The 20,215-nt window shown below is 51.4% G+C and overlaps 1 protein-coding gene across 1 annotated transcript in view; it reads left to right on the top strand.

Moving 5' to 3' along the window:
- Positions 1–20,215, top strand: part of LRIG1 (leucine rich repeats and immunoglobulin like domains 1) — a 120,845-nt gene that overhangs the window by 48,787 nt on the left and 51,843 nt on the right. Inside the window, exon 3 of the mRNA XM_027121337.1 lies at positions 1,370–1,444. Within this exon, the coding sequence (XP_026977138.1) occupies positions 1,370–1,444 (75 nt within the window). The remainder of the gene's footprint in view (positions 1–1,369; positions 1,445–20,215) is intronic.

Here is a 20,215-nt window from a genome sequence, read left to right as displayed (position 1 = left end):
GCCGCATGATACAGATCTGCTTTCTCTCTGCCAGATGCTTCAGTCATGAAGCTATTGAAACAGGCATGCTGTGTCCCTCAGCCCAGTAATTGCCAAGCTTCATCTCTAACTAGCTTTGGCACTGAAGAAGGCAAATGGGATAATTCAAGGCCTTTTCCCTTTTTTTAACCCTATTCATTTCTATAAAAGATGGCAGACAATCAGATTATTCTGTTCAAGCAAACACTAGCTGTAAACTTGTATGAATACAGCTGTCATTTCAGTGGCCTTGTCTTCAAACCATAACAAGATGCTGTATGTAAGACATACTCTCTGCAAAAATGAGAGTAAGATAACCTAGCTTTATCCTTGATTCTGCGTCCCTGATGCAGTTTCTTTCCAGCCCGTCACCCGGCAAAAAGCCTGAGCACTGCTTTGGCTTTCTTAAGGATTTTTGCACTCACTGTGCAAGCCTGATTTTCGATTCTCTTCTCAGATTTGGAAATACATGTCCATGTAAGGAGGCCAGATTCCGGAGCCTGTGGGGGCGGACCAGGCGAGCTGTGTTCTGGTTCTCGGGCTTCCCCTTCCATTCAGAGTCATGAACTATGGAAATACAGATTTAGAATATTCGAGCGGGAAGGGAGCTTGGGAAGCATCTGAGGTCTGAGGAGGATTTTCCAGTTGTCTGTGTGCAAAAGTGTGTGTGTATATATCCGTTATACGGATATATTCCTGGGAAACGTGTCTGGAGACTTCATCAGAGTTCAGAGAAGCTGGAATCTCAAATAGATGAGAATCTCCAAGTCCAGCTCCTTTGCTGTTGTACAGATGAGGCATTGGAGTAATTGACCCACGTGTCCCAGCGCCAGGAACCCAACTGGAGTGCGGGAGTCTTTGGCCCTGGGTCCGAGCGTGTTGCCCTTTGGTGAGGGCAGAGCCGCGTCAGGGCTGTGTACAAAACAACCAGGAGGGGGCGGTCTTTCCTCCCCAGATCCTTTTCTGACTGTTTCAGCCCACAAGGAGCTCTCTCACTGGGGGTCTTGAGGGCGCTGTCGTTCTGCATCACGCACCTTGGCCTGCGTTCGCAGTTCGCTGTCTGTTAGTCTTGATTTCTGAGCTAGATTGGAAGCTCCTAGAGGACGGGAGACATCTCCTGAATGTTTATTCACAAACTCTGGGTGTGGTAAATAATTGGTTTTTGTGACCTGGCATAAATTCTCTCCCGTTAACAACTTGCTTTTAAATTCTTTATCTTGTATTCAGCATTACAACATAGCAGTCTTCCCATGGCCAACTCAGCACTGTTGTTTTTTTTTTATTTCCCTTTTATGTCTGTGATTTCTTACTATTACTTTGAATGATTCGTTTCTTCTTGTTGTCATTACAGGTACCTCAATAACAATGAGTTGACAGCCATACCGTCACTGGGTGCTGCCTCATCTCGTATCCTCTCTCTCTTTCTGTAAGTGGTGCCATCTGGGGGACCCTGGACTGTGCGGGGAGGCCATGGTATCATCTTGCTGACATTTGGTGGCAGGGCAACTCGTGTTTGTGGGCTCACTGGTAAAAAAAAAAAAAAAGGGGCCTTTCTCTATGTAGCTCTAATGATGATAACAAAAGCCTTGCTTGCTGTTTTGGGGTGTGTAGAATTAAAACCCAGAAGTTTTGCCTCATCTCTAATTTGGGGGGAAATTATCTTTTTAATGCCCAGGGGTACGTAGAATTAAATTTCTTTGTCCTAGCGGTTAAGCTGCAATTTGAGTGAATAAACTCAACTTAAAAGAAGCTGTGTGCATGATAAGACAGTAGGCTCATCTTTGTGGTAATGAATTTGGGAATGTGACTCCACTCACTTTCATGGCTTAAAAAAAAAAAAAAAAAACACCAGCCTTCTGAAATCAATATAAAAGTAAGGAATTCGTTGTCATGGTCAAGTGTTAGACAACATACAGCGTGTCGATTATTATAGACAACACACTGGAGATGAAAAAGGGTATAAAGAAACTTAAATGAGAAAGAAAGGGAGGTAACTGAGAGCTACCCCACTTCTTCAGCAGTCAGCTGGAGGCGTTTGCTTGTTTGAAACTCGCCCAGAGGTCTTTCCAGATAAACCAGTCATGAGTCCAACAATTTTCTAGGCCAGATTTTAGTGACAGCTCCCCCAGCAGAGCGCCTCCCTCTTCACACCTAATTTCCTGTTCCCACACCAGCCCCACTGGTTTTTATTTGATTTTGGTTTTGCTGGTGTTGTAACTGGTCTGCTCACCTGTGGGTATCTCTTGCCGACCCTGAGCCAAGCAGAGGGACCTGGTGGGAAGGAGTCGTCATCCGTCTGATGGCTGGTGCAGCTTTTAGATCTCCGGGTTTTGCTGGCCACAGGCCCTGCGATCCGGAGATGCCCTGTCCTTGTGAAACATGGTCTCGGGCTCAACCCTTTTCAAGGCACTGTGGGGTTGGGGAGCAGGGGGTTAGAATCGTGGCCCAGCCTTGTGTCCCGGACAGACAGATTCACCTCTCTGAACCTCATTTTCCTCATCTGCAGAATGTGTTCTTGGCCTGCTGTACACATAGGGGCAGTGGGCCCGAGGTTCAAGGCGAGTGTGATGTGTATGAAGCTCCCCGTCCTGCACAGCCAGAGTAGGTGTTTGACAGATGACGGCTGGCTGCTGGCTGGTAGCTAGTTGTCACCTGGCCCCTTGGGCCTTGGCATGATCTCACCTTTAAGGGTCTGTGAGTCACTTCTTGTACCTGTGAAATGCTGGCGCAAAGGACGTAGCTCTTTGTCCCAAGATGGACAGTCAAGGATCTGACTCTCTTTTTGTACCCATCTGGCCTGCAGGGTCTGGCATCTGGAAGGTGTCTCATTGCTCGTTAAATTAAATGAGTCACCCTTACCTGAGGCCAGTTTGGGACATGTCAATCCCTGGTATGTGTATAGAGCAATGCACCGGAAGACGCTTTTAACTCCTTGCTATTTAAAGGACGGTTCTTGGACCAGCAGAGTCCTATCGGCACTGAGCTCGTTAGAAATGCGGGATCTCAAGTGTCATCCCAGCCTTGCTGAGTCAGAAGCTGCCTTCACAAGCTCCGCTGGCCACCTGCCTACTTGTTCAAGTTTGAGAAGCACTGCTTTCCCTCCCCTTGGTTGGGAAGCCAGGGCCAGAGAGAACATCTTTGTGTTACCAGACAGGAAACCAAGGCTGCCTGAGTTCCTGTAAGGTGCAAAATCGAGAGGTGAACCAAAACGGGACCCAAATGCTCGTTCACTGCTCCTTTCTCTTCCCCCCGGCACAGCAGGCAGGAGTGTGGCAGGTGACCCGTCCTTGCCCGGACGGCCCGTGGTGCTCTGAATCAGGCCATGCTCTGCTCACTAAAAATACATTTCTGTTCCTTGGCCGAAGTGTCAGGAGCAGTGGGGCTGGTTGGCCTTGTTCCTGCTATTCCATTAGACAGCATTAAAATATGTAAAGTAGGACAGAAAAAAAAAAAAAAAGACTCCCTCCTGGTTTTGATGCAGTTTGGAAAATGGAGGTTCGTATTGGCAGATACTACCTTTGGCCTGAAGCTGGTCTCCATCTGACTTGGTCAGTGATTGCCCTGAAAATACAGACACTGAAGGGTCTTTATCTTGCTTCTCTCTGAGGGGCCTGTGTTCTCCAATCTTAGACCCCTGGATCTAGTGCCTGCAGAGTTAGGCTAGCAGGGTGACATCGGGGTAGCAGGATTATAGATAATTTTGCTCTCATCCTTCATGCCTTCCTGTATTTCCCGAGTGGGTCGTGCAAAGGACAGGGGAGAAAATAGCAGAGCGGGCAACAAACGAACATGGTTTTCTCACATCTCCATCCACATGATGATTGCAACCGTCCAGGCTTCGAAGAGCATGTTTTGCTGGTGTGTTTGTGGCTTTTCAGAACCATAGCGGTAAAAGGTGTCACATGTTCAACAAACATTTAGTCGGTACCTTCTGTGCCCGTGCAGTTGGGGCCCAGAGTGACCTCGGAAAGATTCAGTGCCATCGCGTGTGGGAAGTTCCTGACATGATGTCTGCAAATGTGGTTGGTCAGTTAGCTTCCTCAGCGTTGACGCTGGTGGCCCTTCGTCTCCATATTCTCCCCTTTGTGGGCAGGAGGAGGATGAGAAGAATAATGAGAATGTGCAAAGGGACCAGATGGCTGAGGCTGTCTGAGTGAGAGGAGCTGGGACAGCTTTCTGGGGACAAGGTTGTGGGCTGGCGGGGCAGGGAACAGGGGGGACCAGGCATATATCCAGCTCTGTCTCTGATGGTGTTGTGACGTGGGACAGGGTGCCTTTTCCTCATCTGGTGAGTGAAAGGGTTGAAACACGTGGTACAAGTACACTTGCAGCTTGTATATTCCTTCTGTGACTCAGAAACTGAGAGTTGGGGCAGTAATGTCACAAAAGAAATACCCCTGTCCTGTAAGCACTGTTGCTGCCTTACGTCTTTCAGAAGTCGCAGCTTTGTGGTTTTCAGCTCAGACACCTGTAATGAGGGATTTTTGCCTCTGGATTTTGTTTGCCTGTAGAAGTCGGCTCTTGATCTCTGTGTTTGGTTTCCTGTCTCCCATGTCCTTGTCAGTAACCCTGGTTCCTCACTCACAAGACAGTGTTCTGATCCCCCAGACACCAGTGCCCTTCTTTGCTGAGGTCACACTTAGGAGGGCTGTGTGGGAAGAGGGTTTGTTTCAAGTCCGGCTTTACTATCAGGGCCTCAAAACAGTTTTCTAGAGTTTGGGGAACTGGAGTCCTTCAGGAAAATTTCAGTTGGTTAATACTTTCTGATTAAAGGAATCAAATTCAATTAAAGTATTTGTCAAAGAGCGGATTTTTATTTGCATCGCGTTCTGCAGATAATGCCAAAGCCCTTTGTCCTTAATAACCAAAAAGCATTAAACTCGAGGAAAGCTTTTAATAGGATTGGGTTGGAGCGAGGGAGCTAAATTTGATAAAATAGTTCTCTGAAAAAGAAACAGACTTTTGTTCAACAGGGACAGAATCTGCTGGTAGATTTTCACGTTTGAGATTTTTTTTTTCTAATTCCAAGTCCAGGAAACTCAAGTTATGATTCCCACAGCAACAGTAATTTCGTGTGATGCATAAGTGACGTTTCTGGGGAAGAAAAATTTCCAGTTTTCCTGTGGTGTTACTGCACTTGTATCACTGAGGAGATTGGTTCCAGTGGAAATGGTTGCGTTTTTTTTTCACTCCGAGGAGTAAAAAACTTGCTGTAAAATCGACTTCAGTTTTAAAGCACAGCAGCTTTGTCCCAGGTGTATTAGCTGTAGCATGTTTCCCATATGGCCCTTGGCTTTGTCCACGTAACTTCTTTTCCAGTTGGTGGTGTGTTTTGGACCCTGTCCCCTGCCCATGCCTTGCCGCTCCCCCTCCCCCAAGCTGTGGCCTTGATCAGGTAGGAGAGCTTGGCTAAGATTCCGTGCACACAATTACCTGTGACTTTGTCATTGTGCTGTTAAAATCCTTAGGTTCTATGTTGCATTTGAAAACACATCAAAATACCTTTTACTTCGAATCTTCGGGGGGGAAAAAAAACTTTTCTGAAAACTATATATATATTTTTTTGAAAATAGGATTACTCTTTTTTTTTTTCTTAATTAATTTATTTATTTAGGGCTGTGTTGGGTCTTCGTTTCCGTGCGAGGGCTTTCTCTAGTTGTGGCAAGCGGGGACCACTCTTCATCGCGGTGCGCGGGCCTCTCACTATCGCGGCCTCTCTTGTTGCGGAGCACAGGCTCCAGACACGCAGGCTCAGTAGTTGTGGCGCATGGGCCTAGTTGCTCCGCGGCATGTGGGGTCTTCCCAGACCAGGGCTCAAACCCGTGTCCCCTGCATTAGCAGGCAGATTCTCAACCACTGCGCCACCAGGGAAGCCCCTATATTTTTTTTATTGAGAAAAAACTAACATAACATAAAACACTGTTTTATCGGATTTAAAGTGTATGGTCAGAAACCTTTAGTACCTCCTCAGTGTTGTGCACCCCTCAATGCTGTCGAATTTCAGAACGTTGCCATCACCCCCAGTACAAACCCCCTACCCCTGAAGCCGTCACCTCTCCTATCCCCGTCCTCCCGGCTTCCTGGCAACCAGTAATTTGAAAACTCATCTTTTCTTTTGAGAAAAGTATCTTTCTCTCCTGTTAGCAAAGTACCTGGAAGACTTAAAATATGAAAAATTTAAATGAAAACATCAGAGGCGGGTTGAACTATGTGGTTCTGTATTTTGCTGTGACCTCTTAGCTGAAGAAAAACTGATGAAATCAAAGGGATGGCGTATTTAACATCGCTTTATGGTAACTTCCGGAGAATAAAACCTGGAAGGAATGAAACCTGCTGTCCCGTCTGTGACCCCACTGGGAGCCAGTTAAGTGGGTGCTGCTGAGGGAGCATGAGGCGAGGCCGGGAGGGATGGAGGGAGCTCTTCTGGGCTGGGTCTGCTGGGGAGGTAAAATCACCAGCAGTATTTAACTCTCCGTGTGCCTAGCACACCCTCTAGAAAAAAGGGGCCAGATCAGTCTTTTTTACAGGCTCATTAATGGGAAGATCAATTCACATTAAAGCGTAATTAAAGAGTGAGCCTTAGGGCTTCCCTGGTGGCGCAGTGGTTGAGAGTCCGCCTGCCGATGCAGGGGACACGGGTTCGTGCCCCGGTCTGGGAAGATCCCACATGCCGCGGAGCGGCTGGGCCCGTGAGCCATGGCCGCTGAGCCTGCGCGTCCGGAGCCTGTGCTCTGCAACGGGAGAGGCCACGGCAGTGAGAGGCCCGCGTACCACAAAAAAAAAAAAAAAAAAAAAAAAGAGTGAGCCTTAGCAGGAGGCAGTGAGGATCTGGGCAGCCTCTCGGGAATGGGGAGAGGAATCCATTTCCCCGAGGGCCCAGCCAGGGAGAAAGGGGCCCCGAACTCAACTTCAGAAAATTAGGTTGGGCTTCAGGACCTGAGCTGAGACTGTTAATTTTCAGGTGAAATTACACTGAGTAATGAATAGTCGCCTAGCATTGCTAAAACGTGTGTGTGCGTGCGTGTGCGTGTGTGCGCGTGGGTGTGTGTGGTCTTACAAAGTTGAGTGGTAACCTTGGACGGTGGAGCTCTTTACGTCCTGATACGAAGGTGGACCTATGGGGACTACAAGTGTGTGTACAAGGGGAGGTGGACGTCGAAATTCTCCCCAAGGTAAGGATTGTCCGTCCTTCCTGTGGGGGAATTTGCTGGACCATCCGCGAGTCATCAGGTTAAGAGTGGACTTAATCAAGTTTAATAGAAAAGGTGGCAATGGGCAGTTCTTTCCGCATCCTGCTTCTGAGCGGCATCCTCCAGTAAGAACCCAGGTTAGTCTTGCTGGTGAAGGAAGGCCAGTCGGCTTGGGCGTTGGTGTAAAAGTAAACCCCATCTGGGCTGTTGACATCTTATTCGCTGCAGGCCTTTGGACACACTCTCATCAGGATCGTGGAGTCAGTAGTGACTGAAACGCTTTAGGGAGAAACTGGGAACAAAGCTGTGTTTAAAAGGCCCCAAGTCAAGTGTGAATGAATCTCCGTGTTCCCTGAGCAGCCTGTAGCCAGTTCAGATCCCAGATGCTAAACGGAAGCCAGGGCCCTAGTCAGAAAGCAGCACAACAGGAAAATAGATGTAAACTGGGGGCTTCGGTTCCTCTCTTCTGTGTCTTCAGAGACGTGCTCCCTTTCTGCCTTGTTTGCCCAGATTTCTGTGGGTGTGAACGGATTCTTTCCTCTGGGTAAAACGTCACACCCGTTCCCTTGGGAGATCATGGCTTCTCTCCATCACCTGTTTGGTTCTCAAACTAGACCATTTACCAGCATCACCTGGAAGGCTCGCTGGGCCACAGGATGGCTGGGCCCCAGCCCCAGTTTCTGATCCGGCAGGTCTGGGTGAGTTGTGACTGAAGAATCTGCTTTGCTCACAAGTTCCTAGGTGATTGCTGTTGCTACTGGTCTGGGAACCTCCCACCCTTGGAGAACCACTACCTGAGCTTCTGTAGTACTGTGGTGGGGGGCAGGGTGGTGTCCTTAGCAACCACGCTGCTGAGCCTTTGGAGGGCAGTCAATTATTTAGACAAATTCCCCTCGTCACCGGTATGGGCACAGGCATTTCTTTGGGACAGTGGGGCTCCAAGCCCTGGTTAAGGTATTTGTTTCCGAGCAAAGTGCTGGGGGCAGTGGACTGGGAGCGAGCGTGGGCAGCACGGCTCTGTCTCTGGCCGCGGTTTGAGGCCCACGGCTGTTATCAATTTGTCTCTGCTTAATTGACTGTTGACTGGCGATCACGTAGGCCTCCCCATCAGACCTTCACAAGTCCCTGGGAGGCAGGGAGCCTCTTCTGGCAGGAGATCTGTACCATCTCCACGTGCGGGTATCAGCAGCTCTGCTTACAGCTGTGCCTCCCTGCCGGGAGCCGCTTTCAGCACCGCTTACCTTTCTGCTGATTATCAGTCGCTGTTATCAGATACAACTTTACCCTCGACTGAGAGTTGAAAGGTGCTGCTTTGTTCCAGGCGAAGCATCTGGAAGGTGAGCACAGCCATGCTCGTCTGCCCTGATGGGGGAATCAGAACTCGGGGCCCACAGCTGTCCTCCACCCTGTGTCCAGTCGTGGCCCCGAGCCTCACCTCCTGTTTTCTGGCCTTCTGCCCCCCAGGAGGCTGACCTTCTGGTTGTCAGTGAGCGCCAGAAATGAAAGGAAAGTGGAGGAAGCCGAGACGGGGGCCCAACAGGGAGGTGTGCCAGCGCGCGCTCCACCTGAAGCCCAGGACAGACAAACGTGCCCCACGGGCCAGAGTCCCTGCCCTCAAGGGACTCGCAGTCTAGTTGCAGAGAAGGATGAGTAAACAGGCAGTTGTCATACCAGCCAGGGCCTGGGAAGTTCTCAGGGGCTCCTGGCCGCCGTTGCTGATGGGGTGCAAGACGGGGAAGGTTCCCAGACAAAGTGCCCTGTAAGGTGTATACCTCCTTTCTCTCCCCCCTGCAAGATGGGGCCGTGAGGTGCTCAGCCAGCACGCTGGCCAGTTGGAGGAGCGCTGGGAGAAGGGCTCATAGGACATGGCTGCTTCCCTTTTAAGGCCAGTTTGTACCCCATTTACCCCTTTGTCAACAGGCAGGCTGCTCTGAAGGGCCAGGAAGCTTCTGTTGGAAGGCAGAGCGGGACCCCTGGTTCTCAGACCCGCAGGCTCATCAGACTCTGGGCACCATGAGTGAGCCTCAAAATAGAAAGTTTACTGGAAACCCAGTACACAAAGACAGCAGCTCTGTGTCCCGGAAGCTTCCCAGGACTTCTATAGTGCGGACTGCCTCTTGCCCCAAGTCTCAGGGAGCCTTTCGCTGGGAAAGGAATCGCTGAGGCCTCCGCGGCGAGCCTGCCAAATTACACACAGTCCTGACTTGTAATTTTCCTTCTCTCTTTTCTTTCCTTTTTTTTTTTTTCTTCTTTCTTTGAGACTGGTGGTGGTAAGGCAGGCAGATGAGCGGTCCATCTGCAAACCATTTGCTGCGAAAGGGAAGGGAACGCCAGCTGTGGAGTCTGGGGAGCTGAGGGAGGGGCGCACCCGTGGAATAGGAACTTGGTCACGGAGGTCATTGCCTTTTTTGGGAACTCGGTAGCTTAGGGTCTGTCGTTGAGAGTTGGCCTTTGTTGTGTGTTTGGTTTTATTCTTCCCCTTCTCTGTCTCATTTTTTCTGATGACCGTGTAAGTTTTAAATAGAGTCCAAGACCCAGTGGGAATGGGGATGCTGGTGCAGCATGGTTGGTCTTGGAGGGAAGTACCTCCTTCCAGCAGTGGGTGCTGAAAGCACGGCAGGGCCGTGTGACCCGGCAGCACGGGGAAGGGAAGCGGAGCTGCTTTGTCCGTTGCACAATCTCCCGTGTGAAAGGAGCTGGCCCCCGCCCATATCCACAGCCTCCTTCCAGCCAGGCCGTTTCCTCCCCCTCCCCCTGCACTCCCACTTCCTGCAGGTGGCTTCTGTAATCCACTTACCCCGGGGGAAGCTTCGCCAGCGTGTGCACCTAATCCGAAAATGGCCAGCTCGACTTTGACCCCCGTGGTGACCTTGCAGAGAAGGCCAGGCCAGTTGTGTCTGCTCACACCTGGGAGCCATTTTCAGCTTTTACAACCCAAGTGGAAGAAATGTGTTTGTATTTATGCCAGCCCTTCCCTTCATAAGGCCTTTCGTTGTTGGGCAATACGGAGGGAATATTAGATTCCCCCTGCCTGTTCAAAGGCAAGGGTTTTTAGAGACAGGTTAGTTTACCCAGTGAATTAAGTCGAGTCATGCAAAATGGCCAGATTTTCTAGTTCAAAAATGGTCAAAACATCAGTAGTCTCATCATGGTTCAGCCTCTTGAGATGGAAAATTGCAGCGGTCACTGTATGTGGTACACAGTCGTTGTCAGACATTGCTCTGTGTGCCTCCCCAGGCCTCACCTCATTATATTGCCTCTGCAGTCCTAGGAGGCACAAGGTCTGTTGTTACGCACTTTTTACAGATGACGCGCCTGAGGCACAGAGAGGGCAAGACACTTCTCTGAGGTCACACAGGAGGTGGTAGAGGTGAGTCTTGGTCTCATTTCTCTGCACCTCTGGGGTTTGTGTGCTCACTGTACGCAGGGAAATGTATGGTCTGGGGGCCTGGGAGGGTCTTGTCATTTTCACGTGCTGACATATCAAATTGTGTTAAGAGGGGTGCACCTTGGGACTGCGGCCAGTAGGCTCTGGTGTGGATGAGAGGCTGCACCCCACGCATGGGCGTCTCTTCAAGTCGCGTGCCTGCCTCGGAACGTTGGGCAGCCCTCAGTATGATTTTCATTAACTGATGCAGAGTGACGGGAAGTCCTCCTGCCCTGAAGATTAGCCTGACCCTCCCCTCACCCCCCCAAACACACCCTGCTGGGTTATTCTGACTGATTCTGGTCGCCCGTCTTGTAAGGGTGCAGGGAGGAAGACTCGCCTTGCTGTCAGGTCTCTGCAGCTCCCAGGCCTGTTCAGTTGTGCCAGGAGCTCTTCAGACAGTGGCCCTCTGCCCTCCAACACATCACTTCGAGGCGAATTCCTCCGCAGTTTCCTCACTTCCTGGACGCCTTTCAAACCCAAACGGCTGAAATAAAGGTGCCAATTTGTAGTTCTTTCTTCCCAACCCCTTCAACCAGGAGGGGGAATTGTGTGCTGCCAAGGATGGCAGGGCTGTGGGATGCAGCCAGGTGGCCCTCCCGGGGTGTCCTCTCTGGGGGCTGCTGGTCTCTGCTCAGCTGTATGGCTGTAGGGTCTTTGAGGGCAAAGAAGCTCTTCATCAGTGGGTAGGGCTGTGAGAGGCAGGCTGCTGTGAATCAGTTTGTAAAGACCGGGGCTCCTTCCCCAAGTAATACAGGGAGAAGGCAGGTGCCAGTGGATGTCTTCCCCTTACAGTGCGTCCGACATCATAAGCGCCTTATAGAGAGGGGGCAGTTCTGCACAGTGGTTAAGAGGAGGCTCTGGATCCACCGCATCTGGACGTGAGTCCTGCCTCCGTCGCCTGTGCTGATTCTCTGGGGCCTCAGTTGGCTCCACTTGTGCCATGGTGTTGGCTGTGAGGATCCGCTAAATACTCCGTGTCTCAGTACAGGGTCTGGTGTCCACTGAAAGTGCACCAGGTTGGAGACACTGTTCTATCCCTGACCCATCAAGGGCCTTCTGGGCGTGGATGGAGCTGGCCCTGCTTTGCGCTGCTGTGTTCCAAGGGGCATTGGTGGGTATTCTCCACCCTGAACTGGGAGGCCTGGTGTGGGAAGCAGGGGTAGAGGCTCTTCACGTCCCCTGAAAATGGACTCTGCTTGCAGATACCTGTTGTGGTGTGGCTCGCTCTCTTGTGATAGACAGATACTCTCCATCCTTGTGTGTGGGATTTAGCTTAGCTTTCTCGTGTATTAATTCCCTCTGTGGGAACTGTTGCGTGCACCAGGAGAGTTGATTTCCCTCCTCTCTTCTCATCGCCCGTTCCTCTACCTGGGACGGGTGCAGCAAGGCGCAAAGCACTCTGCAGATACCTCAGCAGTGGCTCCCATCCTTGGCCGCACCGTAGAAGGACCTGGGGAACTTGAACAAGCCTAGAAGCCCGGGCCGCATCGCAGGGCAGGTTGAAGGAGAACCTTGGGGCTGGGGGGCTGTTGCGGGAGGGACGTTGGTGTTTTTTGGGTTTTTTTAAGCTCACCAGTTCCTTTCAACATGCAGGCGAAAATTTTAATGAGCCACAGCTGGGCACATGCAAGTGAAAGGTTTTGTCCCCTTCTCTCCTTCCCTCTGATACCTGTCACTTAACATACTCAGGCTCCCCTACCTTCTTGACTTTCACACCTTCTTTCTTTCTTTTTCTCTCCAAGTAGAGGAAAAAGAGATACTAAGGCTGACCTTTAATTTAGCGTTTATGATTCTCGGTGGCGGGGGGGGGGCCTGTGAAAGGTTTTAGTTACCACTTCTACCACTGATTTAACGGGAAGATACTGCAAAGTTAGCCATTCAAAATGACTGAGAGAGGCTCTTGGCCTTGGCGTGTGTGGGGCAGCGTGTTTCGCCTGGTGAGGCATGACCACCTCGTTGGGTGATCACAGAACTTGATTGTGGATTTGCCGCCTAAACTGGGGTATCTTCTTCCCCCGAGAGGCAGACCACCCATCTCTCACTTGCGTTCTGCCTGTAAATCAGAGAAGAAGCATTTATGATGGTGGGGGAAGAAAACCCTCTTTATGGTGAAACAGTAGGCAAAACTTACCTCAGACTTTTTAAAAACCTTTTTCTTTATCATTCCGAAAGTCAGGCTTTGCTCTTCTTAAAAACAAAAAGAATACGTACATATAAAGCCATAGAAAGTGAAGCTTTCCCTCTAACCCCACCCAAAGGCTGTGCTGTAATACAGCAGAATTCTAGTGCTGACATTCAGCTCGGATAAGGATCTGTTGGTATTTTGTGAGGGTTGTTTTGGAATTGGCCCCTTCGACAAGGCCCCTTCGACAAGTCACAAAGAGTAATTAGAATTTTGGAAATAAGGGGGAAAATTCCCTTGGACTTTTTGGGAATGTGACGTTTTCTCCAAATCATGTGTGGTTCTTTTTTGTATGCGGAAAAACAGTGTTTATCAGCACGCAGAGTGAAGTTTTTCTGCCTGGTGATTGTTGTTTGATTTGGGGAATCCATGTGAGGACTGGCCATTCCAGGGGTTCCCTCTCCTCCTGGCCTTGCCGACAGCAGTGATAAACCCTTTCACCACCCGAGGCTCCTTGTAGGCCAGGCCGGCCCCTGCCTGCCTCCCTCATTCTCTAGTGTGTGTTAGCAAGAGCCGTGATTTGGGGATGCTCCAGCAATTATGTGGTTCCAAATCGCCACACGCCTGTGGTTCTCACGCCTGTCTTCACTTTCCCCCATTCCCTGAAAAACAGTTGTAGCTCCTGGGAGGCTCAGTAAATTGTCCAGGGAGAGAGAGGGCTTCAGAAAGCAAAGTGCTGGGCTTCCCTGGTGGTGCAGTGGTTAAGAATCTGCCTGCCAACGTAGGGGACACGGGTTCGAGCCCTGGTCCAGGAAGATCCCACATGCCACGGAGCAACTAAGCCCGTGCACCACAACTACTGAGTCTGTGCTCTAGAGCCCGTGAGTCACAACTACTGAGCCCGCGAGCCGCAACTAGTGAGCCTGCGCTCTAGAGCCCGCGAGTTGCAACTACTGAAGCCCGCGCACCTAGAGCTCGTGCTCCGCAACAAGAGAAGCCACCGCAATGAGAAACCCGTGCACCGCACCGAAGAGTAGTCCCCGCTCGCTGCAACTAGAGAAAGCCTGCATGCAGCAACGAAGACCCAACGCAGCCAAAAATAAATGAATAAAAGAAAAGAAAATAACAAAGAAAGCAAAGTGCTGCTGTGCATTGTGGGTACCATCAGACCTTGAGGCCAAGGTTCATCTTGTCCCTGCCTGGTGGTCCCATGGGTCACTTTGGGGAAGAGAAAGCACATTGGTGAGGACCCTGCCTGCTTCTCATACAGCTGCTCCTTACGGGCATTTGAGGAGAGAATATTGGTCCAGTCTCTCTTCACCTCCAGCTGGACACGGGGTGTTAGGGTGACTTCTGTGCTGGCAGGAAAACCCCGCTACACCATTCTCTTGTCAGGACATCACCCAACAAAGTGCTTCCTATCTCTTGAACTCAGAACGCAAGCCATTCTCAGCGAAGTGTGTGCTGGCGCCCGAGGAACGGGGAGAAACCATCCCTCCCGTGAACTTGGTCTCCCCCTCAGCTTCTAGCGCTGCCTCTGCCAGATATACCCCTACAGGGTCTTTCACGAGTCACCTCTCCACTTTGGGTTTCTGTTGCCTCAGCTGTAAGGAAATGTCCTGGTCCCGTATCAGCCACACTTAACCAGGGTCAAGGACACACACGGCTACTTCCTCTCCTGCAGGCCTGGGGCGGCACCTGGGCTGCGTGTTCTCTGGAACGAACGTCCATCTCTAGTTGAGAACGTCTCTCATGGGTTCCTGGCAGAGGCTCAGATGCTTGTGAGTTCTGTCTAGTGGGCCCACTGAGCCACCCGTGTTGAGAAGCTGCTTAATTAGCACCCTAGCTCATCCTGGCCACTGCCAAACCTGGGACCCACACCTTGTTTCTGAAGGGGTCCTCACGGCCTTGGCTCCAGCGGCGTCCAGGCTTGGTCCTTCTCTTCCTCTCCATCCTCCCTCCCACATGAGCCCCGTAGAACTCTACCCTCATCGCCTGCCACTGCACACCTACCACCCAGTGGGGTGCCTGCCTTGTGGTGGCCCCGCAGTCAGTATTTGGTGAAGAAATGAAGGAAGGAGCCCTGTGGCTTCCGTGTCACCTAAGGAATAAAGTCTTGGGCTCTTTCAGAGTTGGCCCCTGGTTCCCTTTCTTTCCGGCATCTCCCCACTTCCTGCCTCGAGCTTTCCATCAAGCTGCTCGTGATGGGAGCCCACACAGACCGGGGGTCTGATTCCAGGCCTTGTTCATGCTGTCACCGCTGTCTGGAATGGCTGTCCCTCCCCCAGCCGCCTCCACAGCACTGTGGCCCCATCTGTTAGTGTGCCCATCACATCTCTGTCTTTCTGTGTCTCCAGGGTGTGTTTTTGGGAATTGGGGGGTGGGGAAAGGGGGTCGACCATACTACGGTCAAGTTTACCTTGTTCTTAGAGCAGCTGCACCTAACAGGCACCCCATACACGCTTGGCTGAACAAATAAACGAAGGACTAAATGAATGGGTTCGTCGAAGCACAGGGCAGATACTGGATAGTTTGAGACATGTATCGTCAAGGTAAAGGGACTCATTTGGGACAAGTAATAACAGAAATGATCTGTTGTGGCTTCCTAGAGGGCCTGGCTCTTTTCAGCCAAGAGAGAGGACTCGCTGTCCCTGATTTATTGAAAATCCGGGCAGCTGTTACAGGAGGGAAAGCAGGTGTAGACACTACCCCGTGGAAGGCAGCGTGGCTCAGGGGAGGTGTGCGGGCCCCGGGGTCCCGCTGTCCAGGTTGGAATCCTTATCCGTTGCTGTCTAGCAGCAGCTCTGCAAGCCTCGGTTTGCTTAGATGTGAAACTGTCCTTAAACTGGCGTGGGTGTGTCAGGAGAAGGGCTCTCCTGGTCTCTGCTCACCTGTGAGTGGCCAACAGGTAGACTGGGGAATAGGCTTTTTCCAAGGTGAAGGTGGAGAGTCACTGCAGATCCCTCTGTGCCTCCAGCCCATCCTGACTACTCCTCTGTAGTCAGGAAGTTCAGAAAACCCAGAGCTAAAGGTAAGCAGCCTTCTTTGCTACAGGATATGTAGGGCCTTTAGTCATGGGCGGGGGGGGGGTGCAGTGTGGTGTCTCCCACATAAAATGAGCCTACCTGGACCCCTCTTCTATGAGACCCTAACAGTTGCTTCATAAAGAAGGGGGTCTGGTGGTCACGTAAGTTTAGCAAATGCAGAATCGAGCAGAATGAAAAGGTCCTTTTCTTGGACCTACTTTGGGCGTCTGCCAGGGCTGACAAGGGAGGAATGTACGCGGCTGTTCCAGAGCCTTTTCATGGAACTCCTTCCAAGGCTGGTGTTCCAGGGATGGTGTTTTGAGAACCCCATGTGTGGCAGTGCAGGCCTGACCTTCGTCCACCACCATCTAAGTCTAGACGCCCAGGAGGCCCTCCTGCTTGGCCACGTAGTGCTGGGGTTCAGCTGAGTTACAGGACACAGAACCCAGCAGTCACTCCTGATACGTCCCCACTGGTGGCCACGGGTCTTCCAATCAGCTTTATCAGCTACACCTTTCTCACTGAGTCCAACCCCCCCCCCCCCAATTCCTTCCTGATCGGTAGAAAGTAATTAAACAGTTCACGCCTATCCCTAGATTTCAGAAATTTCACAAAGCACAGCAGTATTTGGTGCTCGGCCCTTGGAACTGAGTCGTACCGGGTAGATTTCTGCTGGAGACCCAGTGAGGTAGCAGGTTGGCTGGCTGATCGCACCGTGCATTCCACCAGCACTGCTGTCTGATTCCACTGTGAATGTCTTGCTACGTTTTTTGTTGTTTTAATTAATCTTTCTATTTTGAGCTCATGGTGGAGTCTCGTGCTGTTGTAAAAAAAATAACGTAGAAAGATCCTCGTATACCCTTAACCCAGTTTCCCCAGATGACAGCCTCTTGCGAAATTTCATACAACCAGGATACACATCAGTACAGTCAAGGTAGAGAATATTTCCATCCCCACAAGGATCCCTTGTGTTGCCTTCTTACACCCACACCCTTTTCCTTCCTTCCGCCACGCCCTTGGCAACCTCCAGTGTGTTCTCCATATATATAATTTTTCATGTAAGGAATGTTATATAAGTGGCTTCATACAGCGTCTCACCTTTGCAGACTGGCTTTTTTTCATTCAGTATAGTTCCTTGGAGATGCATCTAGGTTGTTGTGTGTATCAGTAGTTCATTCCTTTCTACTGCTGAGTAGTATCCGCGGTATGAAGAGACCACACTTCGTTTAACCATGCCCTTCTTGAGGGACATCTGGGGTGTTTGCAGGTTTGGGCTAATACGAATAAAGCTGCTGTGAGCATTTTTGTGTGAACATAAATTTTCGTTTCTCTGGGAGCAATGCCCTGGGGGGTAATTGCTGCATTGTATGGTAGTTGTATGCTTAGATTTTTTAAGGAAGTGCCACAGTTTTCCAGAGTGGCTGTACCGTCTTACGCTCCTGCCAGCAGTGCATGAGCAGCGTGCTTCTCCGCATCATGGCCAGCATTTGGTGCTGTCAGTATTTTTTATTTTAGCCATTCGGTAGGTGTGTATTGATATTTCTTGGTGGTTTTAATTTGCACTTCCCTAATGGCTAATGATGTTGAACATCCTTTCACGTGCTTATTTGCCATCTGTATATTCTTTTTGGAGTAATATCTGTTCATGTCTTGTGACCATTTTCTAACCGGACTGTTTGGGGTATTTTTGCCGTTGAGTTTCAAGTGTTCTTTGTATATTCTAGATAGTAGTTCTTTGTTGGATATGTGGTCTGAAAATATTTTCTCCCAGTCTGTAGTTTGCGTTTTCATCTTAATAGGATCTTTCTGGGAGCAAATGTTTTTAATTTTGGTGCAAGTCCAATGTGTTAATTTTTCCATTTATGGATTGTGCCCCTAGGGTCAGATCTATCTGGCCCGAAACATAGATTTCTCTGACGTATTTTTCTAAAAGTCATTAGTTTACGTTTGACATTGAGGTTCATGATGATACATATTTTAATTATTTTATTTATTTGGCTGCGTTGGGTTTTCGTTGCTGCGTGCGGTCTTTCTCTAGTTGCGGCGAGTCGGGGCTTCTCTTGTTGCAGAGCACGGGCTCTAGGCGTGCGGGCTCAGTAGTTGTGGCTCACGGGCTTAGTCGCTCCGCGGCATGTGGGATCTTCCCGGACCAGGGTTCGAACCCATGTCCCCCGCATTGGCAGGAGGATTGTCAACCACTGCACCACTAGGGAAGCCCTGCAAAATGACAAAGGTTCGGCGCTGTTTGCAGGTTTTTTCCGACGGCATGGCGCGGCAAGCTGGGCAGGGCGGTGCGGTGGAGGGTCCCCACAGCTCCAGGAGGTGGCCGCAACGGCCGATACGTATTTTGAAACCTGAAACAGAGGCGAAAATCGAAGCTTGTTGTTTCATGAAAGGAGCAGAGCAAGAGTTGGCTCCTGTAGGAACTCAGAACAGGCAAGACAAGAGGATGGCGTGGTTCCGGGGTGGAGAAGAGTCGGTGCCGCTTTGATGTTGCCGCGGGTCTTATCATCTCAGGGTGGATAAGAAGGACTGCATTAGAGGGCCGACTCCTTAATCCCGCCCATGCACATCCTTAACCCTCCCAGAGTGCAGTCAGGTCGTATGCTGGAGGCTTGGGAAATTGCGTGATAAGAGATACCCTGAATCCTATGATCGGGAGATCAGAAGTCTTCCAGATGGGGCAGGAAGCAGGCCTGGTTTTATTTTAAAGACATGTCAGTGGTATCACTCCCCAGAGGCGGGGAGGATCTTGGCTTGGAGGCTGCAGCCAAGTGCTGAAACAGCTTCCTCCACGCCGGAGCTCCAGAGCTGCCGGGAAGCTGGCAGGCGAGCCGGGGAACGTGCTGGCAGTGGCTGGCGGGGTGGGGGGGCAGTTACAGGAGCGCCCCAGCACCCCCAGTCCCGTCTCTGTCCTCGTAGCCACAGGCCGTCTCCAGAAAGGAGCGCAGCTGGGAGCCAGAGGGCACCTGGGCTCGCGTGCTGTTTAGCTGGGTGACCCCAGAGCAGCGTCTTACCCTCTCTTCATCCGGCCGAGCGGTGCCTCTGTAGCGTGGTGTGGAGCAGAGGGTGAGCAGGTTTTCTCTGCTCCCTGAAAAGTGCCCGGTTCAGTCTTGTCATACTTGCTGCCGGAGGATAGAAGAGCCACTCTGCCGCTGCTATTTAGGGCCCGCGCCCGTCATCTTAAATATAAATAGCGAGAGGTCTGGCTGGGCCCTGCAGCAACTGTGCACTGACATGCGGTGGGCCGAGGGTCCGGGAGGCCCACGTGTGCGTGTGGAAGGGCGGGGGGGTGGCAGGATGTGCCCTTCCTGCATCTGCAGGCGGGTCCTGCCTCCCTTCGGGTCACAGGATCGGGGGGCGGCCCTGGTGGATGCTGAGAAGAGGTGGGAGACACAGGGTACTGTCCAGAGAAGCCCTCTTCCCCGGGGGTGGTTCTGCCCACTTCGGTTCCACGCAGGAGCGTGGGATGAGGCTTCGTGCCTGGGCTGCAGCCCCAGCTGCGCTGCTTCCTGCTGGTTAAACTTCCTACAGCTCATCACCCCCGTCTGTAAAATGGGGATGGTAACAGTATCCGCCTCTCGGGTCGTCACGGGGGTTAAAGGAGCTGACCCGGAGCCTGGTACCGAGTGAGCACGAACTACGCAACGCTCGGTTTGTTAGCCCCAGTCCGGCTCGTGCATCTCGCAAGAAGTGTGCGCGTCCTCAGTGGCTAAGCGGCACGGGCCAGCTTCCTGGGAGGGTCCGCCGCCCTGTGCAGCCGACGCTAGCGTTGGACCCGTTCCCTGGAGGCTGCGGAGGACCCCAGGGCTCATAGCAGGCCCGGAGCAGGCTGTGTGCCCGAGCATGCAGGGGTTCGGGGGGTTCCAGAGGAGACTCTGGAACTGGCGTCATCCCTGGCTAGGTGAGGGATGCCGGATAAACGAGGGGAGGAGCTGTGAGTGGCGGCCCTGGGGCTCCTCCCTGCTGGCACCCTTTGAAGAAAGGCCGCTGCTCCTTAGGTGGGCCTCTCAGCTGTGCCCCACCCCAGGGCCCTCCGCCTGGGGGCTGTCAGGCAGGCCAGGTGTTGGTACACTTAAGGATCAGGTCCCAAAGTTAAGTGTCTAAGGTCAAGTTAACAGCTTTGTAAAATATCTATTTAATTTATTTACGTAATTGATGAGCACATTAAAAGAATAGGCAAAAGGGAGGGAGGAAATTCCGGCGTCCTCCTGTTCTGTCCCAGAGCTACGAGTTATAGGGTTACAGTTCTCCCTACCTTTCCTGCCTGTGTGGTTTAGAGAGTGCACATCAGCTCCGCGTCCCGCCTTTTGCTTTGGCAGGCGGTGTGGACAGTCTCCCGAGCGCCTGAGTCCTTTGGGCAGCTTGGTGGCCGAGGCTGCAATGCGAGGGATGAGGTTAGGTTTCCTTTGCAGATGTTGAGTGGAGC

The sequence above is a fragment of the Aethalodelphis obliquidens genome, unplaced genomic scaffold (genome assembly GCF_003676395.1).
Source record: "Aethalodelphis obliquidens isolate GAN/ISIS:26980383/991018 unplaced genomic scaffold, ASM367639v1 scaffold22, whole genome shotgun sequence".
Taxonomy (NCBI): Eukaryota; Metazoa; Chordata; class Mammalia; order Artiodactyla; family Delphinidae; genus Aethalodelphis; species Aethalodelphis obliquidens.
This window is presented reverse-complemented; position numbering and strand designations above follow the sequence as displayed.